Below are 21,073 nucleotides of genomic sequence, written 5' to 3' on the forward strand. Positions count from 1 at the left end.
TGGGACATTTACTTTAGGTTTTTGAGGTTTTTTTAATTAGCGTATTTCTCAGATTTAAGGGAGACATTACCAAAAGCCTAAAATGTTGCCTTAGAATTAAAATACAAAGTACATACAAAGCCAAGCATAGTGCCTCATGCCTGCAGCCGGAGAACATGGAAGGCTGAGGTAGCAGGACAGTAAGCTTGAAGCCAGTGGTACTACAGTGAGTTTTAGATCAGACTGAGGAGCTATAGAGTGAGACCCTGTCTCAAAATATTTTTAGTAAGATTATACAGAATTTAACATTTATGTCCACAAATACAGCTTGCTAAACTTTATTGTGATGTAGAGTTTCAGTTCAATTCTAATACAGTGACACTCGTATTCTGGTTATCTGGTGCCCTCTATCTAGAATTTTCTACATAAAAAATTAGAAGCAAAGGAAGCTATCTTTTTTCCCCCTTCTTTACATTTTTTCTTTTGAGACAGAGAATATCACTATGTAAACTGGGTACCTAGAGCCAGGCGGTGGTGGCGCTCGCCTTTAATCCCAACACTTGGGAGGCAGAGGCAGGCGGATCGCTGTGAGTTCGAGGCTACCCTGGTCTACAAAGCGAGTCCAGCATAGTCAGTCAAGGCTACACAGAGAAACCCTGTCTGGGGGGAGGGGTGTAGAGCAGGGGGGAATTAGATACCTAGAATGTATGACTCCTCTGCCTCAGCTTCCCAACTGCTGGACTACAGATGTGTAGCAAGTACCACACCCAAATTAAAGGCTAACTTTGAAGAAATAGCAGAAAAGGAACGAACCAAAGACAGTATGACTGGTAGATTTATTAATTTAAATGATTCCCAAAGAGCTGGATGTGGTTGAGGCTCACCTCTAATCCTAGCACTCCCATGGCTGTTCCAGGCTATCAGGGCTATATAGTAAAACCCTGTCTCAAAAAAAAAAAAAAAATTTTCAAATAGGACTCAACGGCTCAAAAACTATAAAACATGAGCTGGAGAGAAGGCTCAGAGGTTAAGAGCATTGACTGCTCTTCTAGAGGAGCACAGTCCAATTCCCAGCACACCCACATGACAGTTCACAACTGTCTGTAACTCCAAGATCTGACACCCACAAACATACATGCAGTCAAAACACCAATGCACATAAAAATACATTATTTTTTCAAAACAAAACAATAACTATAAACATCAAGAAAATTATCCCCAAATCAAAAAGTAAAGAAGAAAAATGATATTACTAAAAAACAAATGAGTTAAAACAAAAAATACATCGTCAGAAAGATGAGACTTGAGGCAATAAAACAGCACAGCAAAAAACCTGTCATATTGAACATACATCATATTCACAAGGGTTGCCTCTGGAGACTGCCATTTGTTTTAAAATATAACCAAAATATAAATGGTACTACTTATTTATTCATATTGCTGATTTGTTTCAAAATTAGGTATAGTCAGTAGCAAAAAAATGTGTCATTTAGATATGTTTGTTTATAAATATTTGAAACATTAGCTTTTTTGTCTCTCTAGGATTATTGGTAGTTTATCCCTGTGATACAAACACTCAGAAGGCGGAGGCAGGAGGCCCACCTTGAGCAAGCTTGGGCAAGAGACAGAGAAAAAAAGTAACATGTCATTTCAAATTTCTAAGAAAAATAATAACTTAAAATATAGAGGTAGACAAGTCTTTGTGAATTTGAGGCCACCTTTATCTACACAGGGATTTCCACGACAACAAAGAGAGACGCTATCTTTAAAAAAAAAAAAAAAACAGCCAGGCAGTGGTGGTGCATGCCTTTAATCCCAGCACTCAGGAGGCAAAGGCAGGCGGCAGACTGCTTTGAGTTTGAGGTCAGCCTCGTCTACAAAGAGTCCAGGACTGCCAAGGCTACACAGAAAAACCCTATCTCAAAAAAACAAAAACAAAAACAAAAAAGACTAAAGAGAATTGGGGATACAAAGGAAATTAGTTGAGATTCTACTGCGATCAACTAATTGTACCCTAAAGTATGTCAACCAACAATTAACTAAATAAAACTCTACTGTGGGGAGTGGAAAGATGGCCCAATAGTTAAAGGAACTTGGATGCTCCAGCAGAGAACCTAGGCTTGATGCCCCACGCCACACCAGGCAGTCACAACTACCTGTGACTCCACTTCCATGGGATCCAATTCCCTTTTCTGCCTCTGCTGGCACTGCACATATGGTACACACAAGGCAAGCAGGTATACACACACAAATTTTAAAACAAAAAAGCAAAACAAAACAGCACTGTAGTAAATATTCCCTATGCTACAAATTAAATTGTGACACAAATTCCTCATTATTATTAAGAGTTTCTAGGATCTCAGATAAATCACCCTCCCTGTCTCCTCCCATTAACTGCAATAATGGTCTTTTTAGGGTTTCTAGTGCTGCATTCTCATTTCACACTGCCACTGTGTTTGTGATAGCTTGCAGACCTGGTGACTCTCATGAACCAAAACACTAAAGGAAAAGTGAGAAGCCAAGTTAAATAAAGTAATTTAATTCTTCAGGTCTAGATCATCTCCCTAGAGATAGCCAAAAACTCCCTATTTCACAAGTTTTGTTATTTCTGGTTAGTTATTTCTACTCATGGGCATGGTTGTTATTTCTGGTTAGTTATTTCTACTCATGGGCATGGATATACACTGGCTATATATACTGGCAAATAATTTCACATCATATATGAATACCTAGAACAGTATTTTCCAGAATATGGAATTGGCACAAGATGATCTGAGGTGTCATTCAATTTAATCAACAAGATACTTACCACACAGTAAGAAACATTAACTCAAGAAAAAAGTTATCTATTTGGCAATTATCTATTTAGTATATATGACAAACTCTAACCTTAAACATACAGAATTATAAGTGACAAGAGTGCAAGCTGTGCCGGGCAGTGGTGGCGCCCGCCTCTAATGCCAGCACTCAGGAGGCAGAGGCAGGCGGATCACTGTGAGTTTGAGGACAGCCTGGCCTACAAAGCGAGTCTAGGACAGCCATGGTTATACAGAGAAACCTTATCTTGAAAAAAAAAAAAGTGTAAGCTGGGTATAGTGGTGTGCCCCTTTAGCCCCAGTACTTGGAGGCAGAAGTTGACATATCTCTGTATTGAGGCCACCCTGCTCTACATTGACAGTTCCGCACTAGCCAGGGCTACACTGTGAAACCCTGTCTCAAAACAAACAAACAAACAAACCCAGAATCTAGCTGTATCATTATAACATACCTTTCTGTTTTATTGATTTTTTTTCCTCGGTTTTTTGAGACAGTGTCTGAGTTAGCCTTGGCTGTCCTCGAACTCTCAGAGATGTGCCTGCCTCTGCCTCCCGAGTGCTGGGACTAAAGGAGCGCACCACCATCGCCCCCCCCCCCCCGTACAAATATCTTTTTAAAATCAACTTAAACATGGCTTTGAGAAACAAGCCTGTAAGGGCAACTGCTTAGAGAAGCAGGATCACAATTCAAAGTCTGCCTAGAGCTACATAAGATGATATACACACTGGTAATACACACTGAAACCTTGTCTTAAAAAAAGGTGCTGAAATATAGCAAAAATAGTAGAGTACTTGCCTACAGTTTGTAGAAAACCATGGATCCAATATCAAGCACCACCCCACAAAAAGACTGTGTATATACACAACTTAAAATTTTTATAAAATTAGTTGGAGGAAAAGGTGGTGGTGGTGCATGCCTTTAATCCCAGCACTCAAGAGGCAGAGAAAAGTGGATCTGAGTTCAAGGTCAACTTGGTCTACAGAGCAAGTTCCAGTACTACCAGAGCTATACAGAGAAGCCCTGCCTCCAAAAAAGAAAAAGGAAAAAAAATACTACAAGAAAACAATAAAATAACCCAGTTAAGAGTGGAAACACTGCGCCTTTAATCCCGCACTTTAGAGGCAGAGGCAGGTGGATCGATGTGAGTTCGAGGCCAGCCTGGTCTACAAACAGAGTCCAGGACAGCCAAGGCTACACAGAGAAATTCTGTCTGGGAGGGGGAAGAAAGAGTAGAAACATTTATCTACAACACGGTTTCTTCAATTTTCAGTATGCAAAACTTTGAGAGACAAACATGGTGCTGAATATCTTCAATCTCCGCACTAAGGACACAGGCAGAGTTATACCTCTGTTCCAGGCCAGCCTCGTCAACATAAAAAGTTCCAGGGCCATACAGACAGATTCAGTCTCAAAAACAAAACAAAACTAAAGTAAGCTGGGCAGTGGTGGCGTCCGCCTCTAATGCCAGCACTCAGGAGGCAGAAGCAGACAGATCACTGGGAGTTCGAGGCCAGCCTGTTCTACAAAGTGAGTCCAGGACAGCCAAGGCTACACAAAGAAACTCTGCCTCAGGGAGGAAAAAACAAACAAACTAACTAAAACAAACAAAAATTCAAAGAAATTTCATAAGACTTCTTTAACACAAATTGTTGGCCTCCATCTAAAGAATAAGCATTTGAATTTCAAAAAACCACAGGAATGCAGCTGTTGGGACACACCCAGAACATTAGCCAACAAATGGGGAGGGGGGGGGCGCACGTGCTTAGAGTTTGAGACAGTTTCATTCTGTAGCTCAGGATGGCCTCAAACACAGAAATTCTCCTGTCCCAGCCTCTCACTAGGCAGGATTACAGGTATGAGCCCCTATATCTGGTCAAATAAGTGTTTATTCATAAAGTGCTTGCATGTGGCCCTCAGTTTGATACCCAGCACAACATAAAATTAAGTGAGATAGTCTATGCCTGTAATCCTAACATTCTCAAGTCAGGAAGGTCATCCTGGTAGATATAGGATTCCTACTTCAAGCACTAACTGCAAAGGGCCTAATACAGGACAGAATTCAACACAAAACTTGGTACAATATACATCCTCCATAAATATCCACCCACCCTAACTAAAAAGCAAGGCTTTGGATAGTTTAACTCTAAAATATAAAATTGAGGCCTACAGAGGTCTCAAGAAAATAAAAACAAACAATTTACCATATTCTTGAGACAGGACAAAAGATTCAGCAAGGGCAGCTGGTTAAATTCTTTTCACGTTGATTCAAATATGTCAAACATCAGTTGTATATGGTTCACAACTAAATTAGAATGTGTCAATGGAGTGTTTTCTACAAAAAAAGAAGTTAAGTTCTTTCTCTGGGAAATATTAAGAAACAAGATATGACATTTATTCAATTGACTGGACTACATGTTACTTTCTGATTCCTTTAACTTATTCGGCTAAAACAAAAAACATGTAAGCTTTAATTTTAAAAAGTTACTTTCCTTTTTATGCTCAATAATCCTACAAAACTGATACATCTATTTTAGCCTTGCCTTCCCATTTTTTACCCAAACAGCTACTAATAAATGATCATTTAAACGCAAAAGAACAGGAATAGAACAGTGGTACATGTCTGTTGTCCCAGCAACTTGGGAAGCTATGGTTAGAGAATTGCTTGAGACAAGATTTAAAAAACAAAACAAAAAACAGCTGGAGCAATAACTTCATTGCTAAAGTGCTTTTCTTACAAGCACAAGGGCCTGAGTTTGCGCTCTAGAACCCATGTGAAGAACATTGTCCACACTGGAACACACTTATACTGCCAGCCTGCACAGAGACACAGGCAGGTAGACACAGGTCAGTGGTCAGGATGACAACACAGAAGCTGTGGTCTTCCTTCTCTGCGCATACATACCTGCATACACAGACCCACACCCACCACACCCAAAACAAATAGATCGTTTTCTCTTTGTGTGCTAACACTGCTAAAGATTCCGGTCAGAAACTTACCCTGTTTCACTCCCTCATTTTTTTCTCCAACAAGATGTTGCAACTTCTTTCATCTTCTTAGTCTATAATTTCTTCACATGCTTCAGGCACTTTTTCTTTGATCTATAACCTAAGCTGACCTCAAACTCATCATCTTCCTGCTTCGCCTCCCAAGTGGTAGGTAGAATGCCAGGGTTACAAGTGTAATCCTTCCAGATTTTCAAGTTCATTTTTTGTTTGTTTGAGACAAACTCTTACTATTCTGTAGGCCAACCTGGAATTCTAGGTACTCCTGTGTAATCCTCTCAAATGATGGAATTACAGGTATGTGTCGCCACGTCCATCTGGAAGCTCATTAAGAAGCATCCATCTCATTTATGTAGTCTAGCCACATTTAGTAACCTTCATTTATTGTTAAACCACAGGTGTGCTGAACCCCATTGTTTATCTAAACCCTCACTAACTTCAGGTTTCACTGTCTGTAAGAAGCATGCTACTAAACGATGATTCAATGACTCCTAGCATGACCACGACACCTTGCTTTTGTAGTCCCATCCTGAACATTGTTTTAATCCTTAGTTGACATCCTACTTTAACTAGAAACATACTTGCCACTTACAGAACTTGCATATACACCAAAAAAAAATTTTTTTACCTGAAATATTGTCTCAGAAACATAGGCTTACTTGAGTGCTAAACAACTGCAGAGATTCCAAGATAACAGGGTTCTATGAGGTGAAAATTTTAGTTTTCTGGGCTGCTCTGTAGATAGAAATATTTAGAGTTCAAAATGCAAAATGAGTGAGAAACTTTAACTGATTCACTATTCAAGTGCTAACAGAGCTTTTAATGTTTTAGAGATGCCTGAACACTAACAAAATCCAATAGTTACAGACACACAGGAGAACTGGCCTTAGATGTACATGTTCTACCGTAAGAAATATCCCATTATTGTGTTTTTTTAAAAATGTGCACTACTGGGGCTGGAGAAATGGCTCAGAGGTTAAGAGCACTGGCTGCTCTTCCAGAGGTCCTGAGTTCAAGTTCCAGAAAGCACATAATGGCTCATAACCATCTGTAATGAGATCTGGTGCCCTCTTCTGGTGTGCAGGCAGAACGTTATATACATAATAAATATTTTTTAAAAGTACCTTTTAAAAGTGTGCACTTGTACATTAAAGGCTATACCTATTTTACTTAAAATGAAATAAGCCAAGTATAGTAAAAGGATAGCTTACAACTGACCAAGATATAAGTATGATTCATTAAGATGAAGTTGAAAATTAAAATACATGTGTTGATGACAAGTCAAGAAACACAAATTACAATAAAGATGAGTTTACAATGAAGACAATCCACAGGGAAGAAAAACACTACTAAAAATCTTTGATTCAGTAATTTTGTAGAAAGGCAGTAATGTTTTACACAAATGAAGATGTAGTTAGTTATATATTACTAAATTTGTACTAGTAATAGGTAAATTACTTTCTGAGCTGCATTTCTTAAGGTATTACCTAAAATGACTATCCTTTCAATTGTACATGTTATCACACACTACGCATTAGTTGGCACTTAAGATTAGCATCCTGGCCGGGCGTGGTGGTGCACGCCTTTAATCCCAGCACTCAGGAGGCAGAGGCAGGCGGATCGCTGTGAGTTCGAGGCCAGCCTGGTCTACAAAGTGACTCCAGGACAGCCAAGGCTACACAGAGAAACCCTGTCATGAAAAACCAAAACCAAAACAAAACAAAACAAAACAAAAAAAAAGATTAGCATCCTGTATTATCTGTGGATGTACCGTACAGCTCAGCAAAATTACTACCCCAAACAACTAAAATTATCTCAAAAATGTATATATGTTCTAGGTGTTTTGTTGATTTGGCCTTTTGAGATGGGGTCTCATGCAGCCTAGGGTTACCTCAAATTAACTGTTAGCTGAGTCTGGGATACTCCTGATCCTCTTGCCCCCACCTCCCAAATGCTGGGATCAGAGGAAAGCCCCATACACAGCAATAATGACCTACTTCTCCAGAGAATTGACTGACACTCCTGCCAGGCACAGCAGAGCCCTGCTGGAGATAAAGAACCGCTAGAGTGCCTTTGTCCCTCAGGAGAGGCAGGAGTGATGGCTGGAGTACTGAAGGTTGACTCAGTAAGTTGTTACACACATGATAAGAAAGTGCACCACCACTGAGACATATCCCCAGCTGTAGCCAACTTTAGCTTGTTCAAAACAGTCCATCATCACAGATGATAATACACATTTTTATTTCTATAATCTACACTTTGAGTGTCTAGGTTGGTTTCCAAGATACATTTGAAGATACACTATCATTCCTGGTTCATTGTAACCTTTCAGAAATGGTTTGTGCTCCCACTTAAAACAATTTTAAAGCACAGTACCCTCAGAACAACTTTCTGAACTTCAAACTTCTAAATTTAGGATATAATCTAGGTCTAGGTCCTAGACCTAACGATACAGTTTAGTGATTCCGAGCTTCCCTAGCATATGCAAAACCCCAAGTTTGATCCCTATCACTGGGGAGGTGGTCGTATTCCAGTTCACCCTAATTTTGTTTAATTCATATTAGTTGTACCCTCCTTAGTTTTTCTGGAATCATAGCCAGAGGTATGTGCTCACAAAGAAGCTTTGTGCCAATGGACAGTTTTACAATTAATCCAATGTAGTCAAAACGACCATGGTCCATCTGAGAACATTGGACTGCTTTCTCTAAACTGTCACAAAAACAATTCTCAAAATGTTTCTTACAATTTTGTGAGCAAAGTGTGGTGGCGCACACCTTTAATCCCAGCAGTCAGGGGGGCAGTGGCAGGCAGATCTCAGTGAGTTCAAGGCCAGTCTGGTCTACAATATGAGTCCAGAACAGCCAAGGCTACACAGAGAAGCCCTATCTCGAAACGCGCCCCCCACCCCACCCCCGCCAAATTTAAATAAATAAATAGTTTAAACTCCTTTGTGGCCTTTCCTGCTACCATCTGAAATATGTTCAGGAAAAACAAATTACTTGTCTCTTTTCTAAGAAAATTTTAAAAGTAATTAATCTTAAATTTAAGATAAAACATCATAATGGGTAGTTGTGATTTTTTTCTTAATAAAAACCCTAATTATATTTATTCAACATTTTTAGTATAACATAGGAAATTATTTGGCTTCCCATATAACAAATTATAAACTTAATTTGAGGCAAAAAGGTTATGTGACTTACCCAAGCTTCTAATTAGAAACCAGGTCTCCTGAGTCTCAGCCCAGTGTTCTTTTCCTTAACTTAAGTTGTGACTTATTAGAAAATTCCAAATATAGACAGACCCCCAGTTACATGGGTTTGAGTTACACTGATTCACATATACAAACTTTATATAGTGTGACCAATGTTTCAACTCACGCGGTACCCTGCTTCCATTTATGCAGTATGCCAGGCATCGGCACGATTTTCAGTGGCACACAGGCGGTTGCCACCACCAGGGCCCTAGGCAAAATTGCAAAGAAGGCAAAGTTTGTCTTTGGCCCTCCCATCTCCCTTATGCATTTCTCTCCCACCTCCTAGTCAACCCCCTGCCCAACCTCCCAATGCCACCATGCTGCCCCTCTAACTGTCCAAGCCCCCACACAACAAGGACTGTGCTTTCTTGAACTGCCTAGTAATCCAAGACCTATTTTCCCACCACTGCAATTCCTATTCCGAAGGGTTTCTAGCGAGATTTAAGTTACCTACAACAATTAGCTGATTTAAGTAACTGATTATACACTTAACCAACAAACTTACATCTCCAAGCAATTTAAAATTAAAAACTCTTAGAAATGTTAGGGAAGAATCTTTGGAAAGGGGGAGCAACATTTTCCCAGAGCCCCAGAATTCCTTAACCATTTCAGATTCCTTCACAAATACAATATAAAGGTTTTGGGGTAATTGCTGTCTTAGGCACCACTACACAAAATTGTCGTGGCTGTTTTGGCTGTTTTCACAGTTAGTCTACAAGGACAACCAATCAACCAAAGCTCTTTTAAATATCCACCCTTACCTACCTTTTCCATTTCTCTCCCACTTTCTGGATCCCCAATTCCACCTCTTGATGCCAAACAAACAGCATTTTTGTAAGCTGTCTGTGTAACACAAGGCTTCTCATTATATGGTTCAAATTACATGGTGTTTTTCAGTGATATACCTATGTTTCCCTATCCTTGGATAACTACTACTATTATTTCTTTTTTTGTTTGTTTGTTTGTTTGTTTTTTGGTTTCTGGTTTTTTGAGGCAGAGTTTCTCTGTGTAGGCTTAGCTGTCCTGGACTCTGTAGACCAGGCTGGTCTCAAACTCAAAGAGATCCACCTGCCTCTGCCTTCCTGAGTACTGGGATTACAGGTGTGCGCCACCAATGCCCAGCTTCCATAGATAACTTTTTATTCTGATTTAATTTCAAGGTCCTAGATTACAAATTCATTAAATATGCAGTAAGAAGGAAATGTATTATGTTATCTTACATATACGAAAGAACTAATATGGGTATCTAAAAAGTAGGTTTTTCTGTTTTATTGAGCTAGGATCTCAGTGCACTACCACACCTGAATAAATATTCAACCTTTTACTCCACATTTCCATAAATGTTGTTGTTCCTTTTATATTTTTTTGTTAAGGCAAGGTCTTGCCTTAACTCAGACTACCCTAGAATTATGTTTCATAGGCTAGCCTTGAACTAACTGAAATTCCTCCTGCCTCAGCATCCTACCAAGCCAAAATTGATAGTTCTTCTGAATCAGTGTAGCACTGAATATCAAATCACTTCAACTAAATACTGTTGTTTACTCATAAACATGAGCTCATTCATAAGTTGAATTGGTATGGAGAACAAAAAAAAAATAAAGGGACAGAGACACAAATATAATTTAAATACAAAACAATAAATGTTAAAAATCCAGCTTCCTGCTGGGACTACACAGAAATTTATAGGCATATGTACATATTACAAAGGTTCAGTTTTACAATACTAGAGGGGGCTGCTTTCAGAAAACTGTCAGGTCATAGTTACCTTGATCCAACTACATACCCAGTAGTATAAGTAAATCCTATCTATGCAGAAGATACCAATAATGGCATCCATCCAAATTAAAAGGACTACATAAGTAAACCTTAAAGATTTCTTAAAATGTTATTACAAAGATTGAACTGTTAAGTTCCTATATGAAGCCCCTTCTAAATACCCTCACTCATAATAGAAAAGGAACAAAGTTAAGACAGGCTGCAGTTATAAAATTCTTACTCAAATATAAAAGGTTAGGTCATTCCAGTGGTGTTTTAAATTAATGTTAAGGGGTTTTTTTTGTTTTTATTTATTTATTTATTTATTTATTTATTTATTTTATTTTGGCTTTTCCAGACAGGGTTTCTCTTTTAGTCCTGGCTGTCCTGGACTCACTTTGTAGACCAGGCTGGCCTCGAGCTCAGAGATCCGCCTGCCTCTGCCTCCCAAAGGCTGAGATTAAAGGTGTGCATCACAGCACTTGGCTCTAATGTTAACTTTCAAGGGATTACTTACTACACACAAATCTTATTTTCTTTCCTATTTTCCCTCCTCTACACAACAATAAATAAAATCTGTTACCCACCCCATTTATCTTAATGTTGCTCTATTAAGAAAAATTCCCATTCAGTTTTTATTAGAGCGTAACCATACTCTGAAGGCTGTACTTGTTGCTAAAAAGAGCTGAAATAGATTTTATCGTCTCCTGTATTTTTTTCGGCAAAGCACTCAAGCAAATTAACAGATTTAAAATTAAGCTAAATTTACATGTCTTCTCTTGCAACTCAATCGTGTCCAAGAAAAAAACCTCAGCATTTAAATCACTAAGAAACTTGCCTAAACGAGTTTCTACAAGTCAGGATTTGGATTTGTTTTTAAGAAAGTGCTGGACTTTAATCTGAAATTACATGGTTAATCATCCCCAAAAAGCTACATTTCATCACTAAACTATCTAGAACAAAGGACAATCCAACACGTAGATAGAGCCCTATAAGAACTCTAACTGCATTTTTAAAAGCCCTTTCTTTCCTTCAATTCTATTTCAATGGGCCTCATATTTCCAAAATGGTTCTGGTTAGGGCACATGTAAAAATTTGTCAGTATTTATTCAAGAAAACCTTTATTAAGTTGTCTTACAAAATGGAGGTCTCTCGGAGAAAAATAGGCCTAAACACGTCTACAAAATGGGGCCAAACACACCCACTCTAAGAAACCATGGTTTGGGTCAGATTTTCCACAAAAAAAAAAAAAAAGATTCTGTAGGGCTCGACGAAGCGTCCCTGGAACTGGGGGTTAGTAGTGAAGGAAAATTTCCTTAAGACCCGGGAGAGGGGGTGCTTCTACCCACTCTAGAGGTCGGCGGCAAGGGGTGATCCGAAAACCCAGGGTGAAGGAGCTAGAGCTGGGGGCGGAGGCCTTAGCGCCCCGCAGGTCCCTTACTCAACAGCCATCCTGACCGCCCCACTACGCGAGACAGACTTGGGCTCTCCCAACCCCGGGCCAAGTCAACACCAAAAAGCACCAACTCTCCTTTCTGCTTCCAGGCCCCGCCTCGCCCCATTGGCAGGAGTTCCCGCCAATCCGCACGGTCACCGCCCCCAAGCCCGCCTGCCAAGCCCTGATTGGACGAGACGAGAGCCGGAGGTGGGGGTGGGGGGGGGGAAACCTCACGTTACCCATCTGGGGGGGCCCCCCTTACGCGACCGCACGCGCGCACCCCGGTGCTCACTCGGAGGCCTTCCCCACACCGGCCCCGTCCCCTCCCCCACCCCCAGGGATCTGGCAGCGACTTACCGTCCCGAGAGGTGCCCATGAGCTGGTCCAGCATCGCGCGCATCTGGGCCTGCGCCGACATGGCGGCGGCGGAGCCGGCGGGCGGGCAGGCGGGCGGGGGTGGGGCGCTGACCGGGCCCTGGCGGGCGGGGGGACTAGGGGAAGGGGTGGGGGAGGTGCAGCGCTGTCTCGGTGGCCGCCGCGGCCTCGAGGCCCTGCTAATGGGGAGTCGGAGGGGGTCGCGGGGAAGAGTCCGGGCTGCGCTCTTCACGACGGCGTGGACGTGGAAGGTGGCAGCCCCCTCGAGAGCGAGCCCTCGCGCCCTCGCTCTCAGTCCGGCTCCTGAGACAGACGCGACAAGCGGCTAAGCCGACTCTCGCCTTCCTCCCGACACCGACACCCGCCAGAAGCCGTCAACACCCCCCCGAGCGAGCTCTGACGCCGCTCGCCACCGCCGTCGCCTCGACGGGAGCGCGCCCGCTGCTCGCGCCGCGTCGTTTCCCGTGGGCTCGGCCAATCGCCAGCCAGCGGGCTCCGCCCCGCCCTTCCTCTCCCGCGAAGGGTCCCGCCTTAACGGCCGGCGAGCGCGCGCACGCCTGCCGGCCCCGCCCCGCGCCCAGATCTCGCGAGAATGTCGCTCTTTCGCCGACTCTAGAACCTAGTCGGCCCCAGGCGCCAAAGCCTACGCTGCGGGCTGCTTGTCGCCCTGGCTGCCCAGCTCCAAATTAGCAAGTGCCAGGCCTAGAGCGAGTCGGAGTAAGTAGTTCGTCGGAAGCTCTCAAGGACGGTCCGATGCTGGCGGAGCCGCGAGCCCGTGAGAGGCCCCAGCCCGAGCCGAGAACACCTAACTATAACCTCAGGCTTATGATCACCTCCTCTCCAACTGTGTCCCAACTGGGACACGATAGGTCCAGGAAGTAACGCGCGAAATGAGCACACTGGAAAGCAGGCAGCCCGACCCTTTCGCTACATTGAGGACAGCTGGAAGCTGCTGGTCTAAATTCTAACCTGTGCCAGTGAGCACTTGGGGCAGGCCAGTGTGGCAGAGCGGCGTGTCGGCGGCAGGGCTGGGGACACAGGATAGATAGCCTCGTGGGTGGGTTCTCGGCGGGCTTGTCGTCCCGCACTGCGACCCCTTGCTAACTACGACCTTCCCTGGATAACTGATTTCTCAACCTCACGGCTGGTGGGTGTAACCGAATAACAGCCTCGTGAGGCCCAAGTGAGCCAACGAGAAATACCTAGGCCGAGGCTGTATACTGGTTTTCGAAACCGGTGCTTCTTTTAAGCTGAAATGTCGCTACTTTCTACATAATGGGAAGGTTTTTTGTTTTGTTTTTGCTGTTTCGTTATAATTGCACATAGATTGGGGAGTTAAAATTCCTAACTAGTCTAATGCCAGATCGATGATAATATAATAATGGGAGATCACAGTTACAAGGTAAATGTAAGTACATACTGAATTAATGCAAATTGTAGTCATGGTATCTTAAGTAATCAACTATTCAGAGGACTGTTTTTGAGACAGGGTGTCACTGTTGTGTGAAAAATTGTCCTCGTTAAATAAGTGAGTGCTGAATTTTAGAATTCTGCTTCAGTCTGCCTACCTGTGATGCCATTGCTTACCTGCCACGGGCTGTGGCCTTCCCCAATATATAAAAGGACAGACCTCACCCCTCCCTCTCTTACCCCCTCACTGCTATCCCTCTACCTCTTTCTCTCTTACTCTGTCTCTCTCTGGGGTACCCCTCCCCCTTTTCTTCTCTCCCCGTGCTCATTTAATAAACCTCATATAAATCTGTTGCCTGACATCTTATTATTTTATTGCCTTATCTCTTAATATTAAACATAACACTGGAGACACGGCATAGGATGGGAATAAGATATTTGTCAGTTCTGCCAAAGCTAGGCAGACGGACACCAAAGGCCAACTAAGTTTGCCAATTTGTCATGATGCTCGGGGTTTTTGTTTTGTTTGTGTTTTCATTGCATGTCTCTCCACCCTTTAGTTTTAACTGGCTGGATTCTTTAGGGACATAAAATCCTCCCAATTTATAACACTGCTCCCTATCCAAATTCCTCACCCTTTGGTTCAACACACAAAACTTTATCCAGTGAATGTCTTGGGACCCGAGATTATTCCCTCTTCTGATGTGTGAGCCCAGTGGGGTTGCCAACAACCTATACCATTTTAACCCTTGGATCAGCTGAGAAGGCCTGAAGCAGCAGCCAGCTGCAAAGCAGCGAATAGAGCGCCCTAGTGAGGCCTCCTTGTCTGTGACTCTGTAATGCGCTTTACCTAACTGCAGCTACCTGACAGTGGACGGAATGACATTCCTTAAACTGTGTACCTCAAGCTGCCCTGAAACCTGCCATCCTGCCTCAGCTACACTAGGGTTAGGCATGTACCACTCTAAAATTCTAAACAATTCCAAACAGCTACGTAGAGATCCCTTTGAAAACTGTTGTACAAGAGCTGGAGAGAGCCTTCGAGGCTAAGAACACTGCCTACCGAGGGCCCAAGCTCTTCAGTTCTCATCACCCTCATGACAGCTCAGCACTCTCACTCCAGTGCAGAGGATCTGATTCTCTCTTCTAGCCTTTAAGAACACCCTCCACTAGCTGGGCGTGGTGGTGCACGCCTTTAATCCCAGCCCTCGGGAGGCAGAGGCAGGCGGATCGCTGTGAGTTCGAGGACAGCCTGGTCTACAAAGTGAGTCCAGGATGGCCAAGGCTACACAGAGAATCCCTGTCTCGAAAAAACCAAAAAAAAAAAAAAAAAAGAACACCCTCCACACATATGTACATACATAATACATTGAGGTAAAACGCTTATATACATAAAAATGTTTTTTAAAAAGGAAATTAACCAGGCATGGTGGCGCACACCTTTAATCCCAGCACTTGAGCGGCAGAAGCAGGCAGATCTCTGAGTTCAAGGTCAGCCTGCTCTACAAAGCAAGTCCAGGACAGCAAAGGCTACACAGAGAAACAATGTCTTGAAAAAAGAATGTTTAAGGAAATTAATGTAACTATTTACATTAAATTGTACAAATTAATTATGTTCTAGAGAGATGCACTATTATAGTACTATTCTGAGAAACACATTCTTAGAAAAGTATACTAAATGCTGAGTAATCTTGTTTGAATGTTAATGGTTTTTTGTGGTTTTTGTTAGACAGGGCCTCACCATGTAACTGTGACTGGTCTAGAGCTGACTATGCAGACCAAGCTGGCCTATAAGGCAAAGACCAGGTGTTTTGGTTTGTGAGGTTTAATTCAATTAAAAAACAAAAACATTTCTTTTTTGTGCAACATTGTGGGTGTAGGATTGGAAGACATCCTTCCGACCTGATTCTCTGCTACCATGTTAATTCCAGGGGCCAGACTTAAGGTTGTCAGGCTTGGTGGCAGGTGTCTGAGCCTGCTGAGCCATCTTACTGCCCCAAATCCAGTGACTTGAGCATGCTTAACATAACTTGGGGGGGGGGGGTGAGACAGGGTTTCTCTGTGTAGCCTTGGCTGTCCTGGACTCCTTTTGTAGACCAGGCTGGCCTGGAACTCAGCATAAAGGCAAGTGCCATCACGCCCAGCCTTATTATGTATACAATGCTTTGCCTACATGTACAGCTGCAGGCCAGAAGAAGGCATCAGATCACATTATAGATGGTTGTGACCACCACTGGTTTCTGGGAATTGAACTCAGGACCTCTGGAAGAGCAGAGAGTGCTCTTAACCCCTGAGCCATCTCTCCAGCCCCTGAAGTTTTCTTGAGTTTAGGGTTCAGCCAACTGAGCCTACACCACTGCCTTGTTTGGTTTGAGGTGAGGAGCGTTGCTCTTTTGGTTTGGTTGGTTGGCTGGTTAGGTTGAAATAGGATCTCACTGTGTATCCCCAGATGGCCTGGAACTCGCTCTGTAGACCAGGCTTCCCTCAAACTCAAAGATCCACCTGCCTCTGCCTCCCAGGTGCTGGGATTAAAGGTGTTCAATACTATGCCCAGCTGGTTTTAGCTTTTGGAAAACACGGTGTCATATAATTCGGGCTGGCCTTAAACTTGCTATGTAGCTGAAGATAACCTTGAAATAGCCATCTTGTCTCCTTCTCTCAAGTACTGAGAGATTACAGCTCAGCAGCACTGTTACTTTCAAGTTTCACTGGAATACTGCCAGACACACGTATTCTACTCTCTACAGCTGCTTTTGCCCTTTAACCAAGAGTTGTAAGGTATATAACACTATACTCTATGGCCTGCGAGAGTTATTCTGTTGATTGGTTGGTTGGTTGGTTTTTCAAGACAGGGTCTCTCTGTGTTAGCCTTGGCTATCCTGGACTTGCTCTGTAGACCAGGCTGGCCTCGAACTCAGAGTGATCCACCTGCCTCTGCCTACCAAGTCCTGGGATTAAAGGCATGCACCACCACGCCCAGCTGTCTGTTTGTTTGCTTGCTTTTTGAGATAGGGTTTCTCTGTCCTGGCAGTCCTTAAACTCCCTTGGTAAACCAGGCTGACCTTGAACTCAGAGACCCACCTGCCTCTACCTCCCAAATGCTGGGATTAAATTAAAGGCATGTGCCGCCGCCACCACCACCATCACCACCACTGCCGCTACCACCACCATCACCACCACTACCCAACTAAGAATCCGGTTGGTTGGTTTGTTTGGTTCTTCAAGTCAGGGTTTCTCTGTGTATCCCTTGACTGTCCTGGAACTCACTTTGTAGACCAGGCTGGCGTCAAACTCACAGACATCCACCTTCCTCTGCCTCCCAAGTGCTGGGATTAAAGGAGTGTGCCACTGATGCCCAGCCTCGGTTACTTTTTTTAAAGAAATTTACCGTACCTTGAGGAATAGGGTGAAAGTGGGATGGAGGGAAGAATGGGAGGATACATGTGATGGGATAACAATTGAGTTGTAATCTGAGTCAATTAATTAAAAAGTAAAATTTAAAAAAAAAACAAAAAAGAAAGAAATTTACCTTGCTTACTTTAGAGTTTGCTTGTGGTTTAGCCTGTTAGTAAATTCTATTTTTTGCTCATCTGGAAAGAACTTTATTATGTTGTCGTATTCGTTTTTTATTCTACTACTTCCAAGAAGTTAGCTTTGCTTGTCCTCATTCCTTGATGTTAGCTGCTTAAATTTTGGGGGTTTTAGATACAGATTTTCTTCATTCTGGTAGAAGCTCACTGACAATTTTTCACTGAGAATTCATAACATTAAAGAAGTATATATAGCCAACTTTGGTGGCACATGCCTGTAACCTTAGCACTTGAGAATAGCATGAAGAAATTCAAAGCCAGCTTTGTCTCACATAAGTCAGCCAGCCCGGGCTATATGAGAACGTGCCCTAACAAAAAAGAAGTTACAATTTGTGTGGTGGTGTCCTGAAATCCCAGCTATTTGGGAAATTGAGGCAAGATGAACAAATATCCAGAGTGCTTGGGTGTCACACTGAGTTAAAGGCCAGCACCAACAAGTTGAACAAGGCCATGTTTTGAAAGTGGGCAAAGGGGCTCAGTGGGTACAAGTGGCTGTTGTGTAAGTCTAACAACCTGAGTTGAGTCCCAGAACCAAGGCTGGAAGCAGAAGGAACTGACCTCCACATCTGTGCGTGCGCACACGCAAATACAACTAAGAAAGCGACAGACGCTGTTTCAACGAAGGGGCTGGAGAGATGGCTCAGCGGTTAAGAGCACTGGCTGCTCTTCCAGGGGTCCTGAGTTCAATTCCCAGCAACCACATGGTGAACCACAACCACCTATAATGTGATCTGGTGCCCTCTTCTTCTAGGCTGCAGGGATACAAGCAGGCAGAGCACTGTATACGTAATAAATAAATAAACCTTTAAATAAAAAAAAAAGGAAACAAAAAGGATGTGGCTCAGTGGTAGGGCACCTGTTTAGTTAGTGGATTCAATCCCCAGTACCACAAGAAATACAAAGGAAAACAAAACGTACTTAAAAAAAAAAACAGATTAACCCAAGTTAACTTGCTTATAGTTCAAAACTGCATTTTCCCCCTCCATATAATTGTAAAAGGTAAACATCTGGTTCCTGCTACATGATTTTATTTGTAATTCAAAATAACAGCAAAGTTATTACTCAATGCTTTAGAGCAGAAATACCTCAGTTCTAGTGAAAATAAATTGGCATTAATATCTGAAGTCTGTGCAGGGGATAACTAGTAAGAGCAAAACCTAAGGAACTAAGTCAGGCATGATGGTTCAAGCCTGTAATCCCAGTCATGAAGAGGCTGAGGCAGGAGCATTGACTCAGGTTTGAGCCCAACCTGGCCTATATGAGACCAGTCCCAACCAAAAAAGAAGGGAAAATGCCTTAGAATGGTTGTTATTCAGTTTGCAGTTCTAATGAGTGGAGGTAACTGGGCCATGAATTCAATAGTACCAACTGAATACATGCTATGTGAGTAGAAAGTGCTTTGAAGAATACAAAGAGGACTGAGACATGGCTTCGGTCTAAGGTTATGTCTATTTCCTTGTGGGGGTGCGGACACCCCTCACATACGCGCGAGAGAGAAGCACAGCACAAGTGACATGAAGAGTTAGTGGTTTATAGAAAATAACTATTTATGGAATTAAGGACATTCAAAGTGAAAGGATCATTTAGGATGCTTTATTAGTTCAATCAAAAGATTGTCAGCGGTGCTTGCTTCTGCAGCACATACACTAAAACTGGAACACACTGCACAAACAGGATGTGAAAATTTGTCTTTTTTGTTTTTGTTTTTGTTTTTCTAGAGGTTTTCTATGTAGCCTTACCTGTCCTGTCCTTTGTAGACCAGGCTAGCCTCAAACTCACAGAGGTCCAACTGTCTCTGCCTCCCTGAGTGCTAGAATTACAGGCGTGTGCCGTTTCTCCCAGCTTTGTTCATATTTTTTAATCAAGTAAAATTATACTCTTTTGTAGTATATATTTTTACATTTTGTTTTTTTGTTTTTCTATTTATGCAGTTTATTTGTTAAGTATAGTTACATATGAAATTCTTGCAGGGATATTATATATTTTCTTGCAGGGAATTATTCTTTTTTACTATAGTTTACTCAGATTGCATCTCGATTGTTATCCCCTCACTTGTATCTTCCTGTTCTCAATCTCCCATATTTTTACACTTTTGAATCAAGCAAAATATTTTTTAAAGATTTATTTATTTATTATGTATACAATGTTGTGTCTGCATGAACACCTGCAGGCCAGAGGAGGGCACTAAATCTTACTATGTTATTACATCTACAGTGCTCTGCCTGCCTGCACACCTGCAGGCCAGAGGAGGGCATCAGATCATATTATAGATAGTTGTGAGCCACCATGTGGTTGCTGGGAATTGAACCCTTAAACAGGGTTTCTCAGTGTAGCCCTGGCTGTTCTGGACTCACTTTGTAACCCAGGCTGGCCTCGAACTCACAGAGATCGGCCTGTCTCTGCCTCCTGAGTGCTGAGATTACAGGCGTGCGCCACCACATCTTGCCATATACTTTTATGAGAGATAGACACACTGGACCAGCAAGTAGGCCAGCTACTTGGAACAGAGGACTAAGTCCCTGGATCACACTGGAAGGAGAGAGCTGACTCCCAAAAACTATCCTCTGGCCTCCACCTGCACAGTGGCACACAAATATATTCACTCATGTATATCATACAATAAGAAAGTAAAAATTAGCCGGGCGTGGTGGCGCATGCCTTTAATCCCAGCACTCGGGAGGCAGAGGCGGGCGGATCACTGTGAGTTCGAGGCCAGCCTGGTCGACAAAGTGAGTCCAGGACAGCCAAGGCTACAGAGAGACCCTGTCTCAAAAAACAAAACAAAAAAAAAAAAAAAAAAAAAAAAAAAAAAAAGAAAGTAAAAATTTTAGAAAGATACCCATCCATATATTTATTTATTTGTCTAGGCATACAAAATATATAGAAAGATACAAGTAAACTTAGTAATGCTTACCAATAGTAATGACAATGTGAGACAATACAAAGGACAAATATGGGTATTATATTTATGGCATTAGAATAAGTCAACAGGCTTATATTACTTATTTTTATATTTTAAAATATTTACGTTAAGTGAGGCCTGGTGGCACATGCCTGCAATCCCAGCACTCAAGGAGACAGAGGCAGGTGGAGCGCTGTGAATTTGAGGCCACCCTGGTCTACAAAGAGAGTCCAGGACAGCCAAGGCTACACAGAGAAACTCTGTCTCCAAAACCAAAAAGAAAAAAAAAAACTGTGTTAAGAGCCCAGCATGGTAGTGCTTTAATTCCAGCACTATGGAGGCAGAGGCAGGCAGGTCTCTGTGAGCTCAACACCAGTTTCAGGCCAGTCAGACTACATAGTAAGACCCTATCTCAAGAAACCAAAAAACCAAAAATTTATGTTTTAAGAAGCTGGAGAGATGGTTCAGAGGTTAAGAGCACTGTCTGTTCTTCCAAAGGTCCTGAGTTCAGTTCCCAGCCATCCCAAGCACTCACAACCATCTATAGTGAG

The 21,073-nt window shown here is 42.5% G+C and overlaps 1 protein-coding gene across 10 annotated transcripts in view; it reads right to left on the reverse strand.

Moving 5' to 3' along the window:
- Positions 1–14,112, reverse strand: part of LOC311599552 (putative RNA-binding protein Luc7-like 2) — a 56,046-nt gene extending 41,934 nt beyond the window's left edge. The window contains exons 1-3 of one of the 10 annotated variants that reach the window (XM_084785537.1): positions 9,177–9,228; positions 6,428–6,534; positions 4,998–5,128 (exon numbers count right to left, since the gene is read on the reverse strand). Coding sequence is in view for 4 of the 10 variants with exons in the window: in XM_084785532.1 (XP_084641658.1) it covers positions 12,603–12,663 (61 nt within the window). In the remaining 6 variants the exon portion in view is untranslated. Of the gene's footprint in view, positions 1–4,997; positions 8,937–8,999; positions 9,153–9,176; positions 9,261–12,602 lie in introns of those variants that run through there. The other 9 variants (XM_084785536.1, XM_084785529.1, XM_084785531.1 and 6 more) reach the window with 9 other exon arrangements.
- Positions 14,113–21,073: the final 6,961 nt, after the last annotated feature.

The sequence above is a fragment of the Acomys minous genome, assembly GCF_964271855.1.
Source record: "Acomys minous genome assembly, chromosome: 6".
Lineage (NCBI taxonomy): Eukaryota > Metazoa > Chordata > Mammalia > Rodentia > Muridae > Acomys > Acomys minous.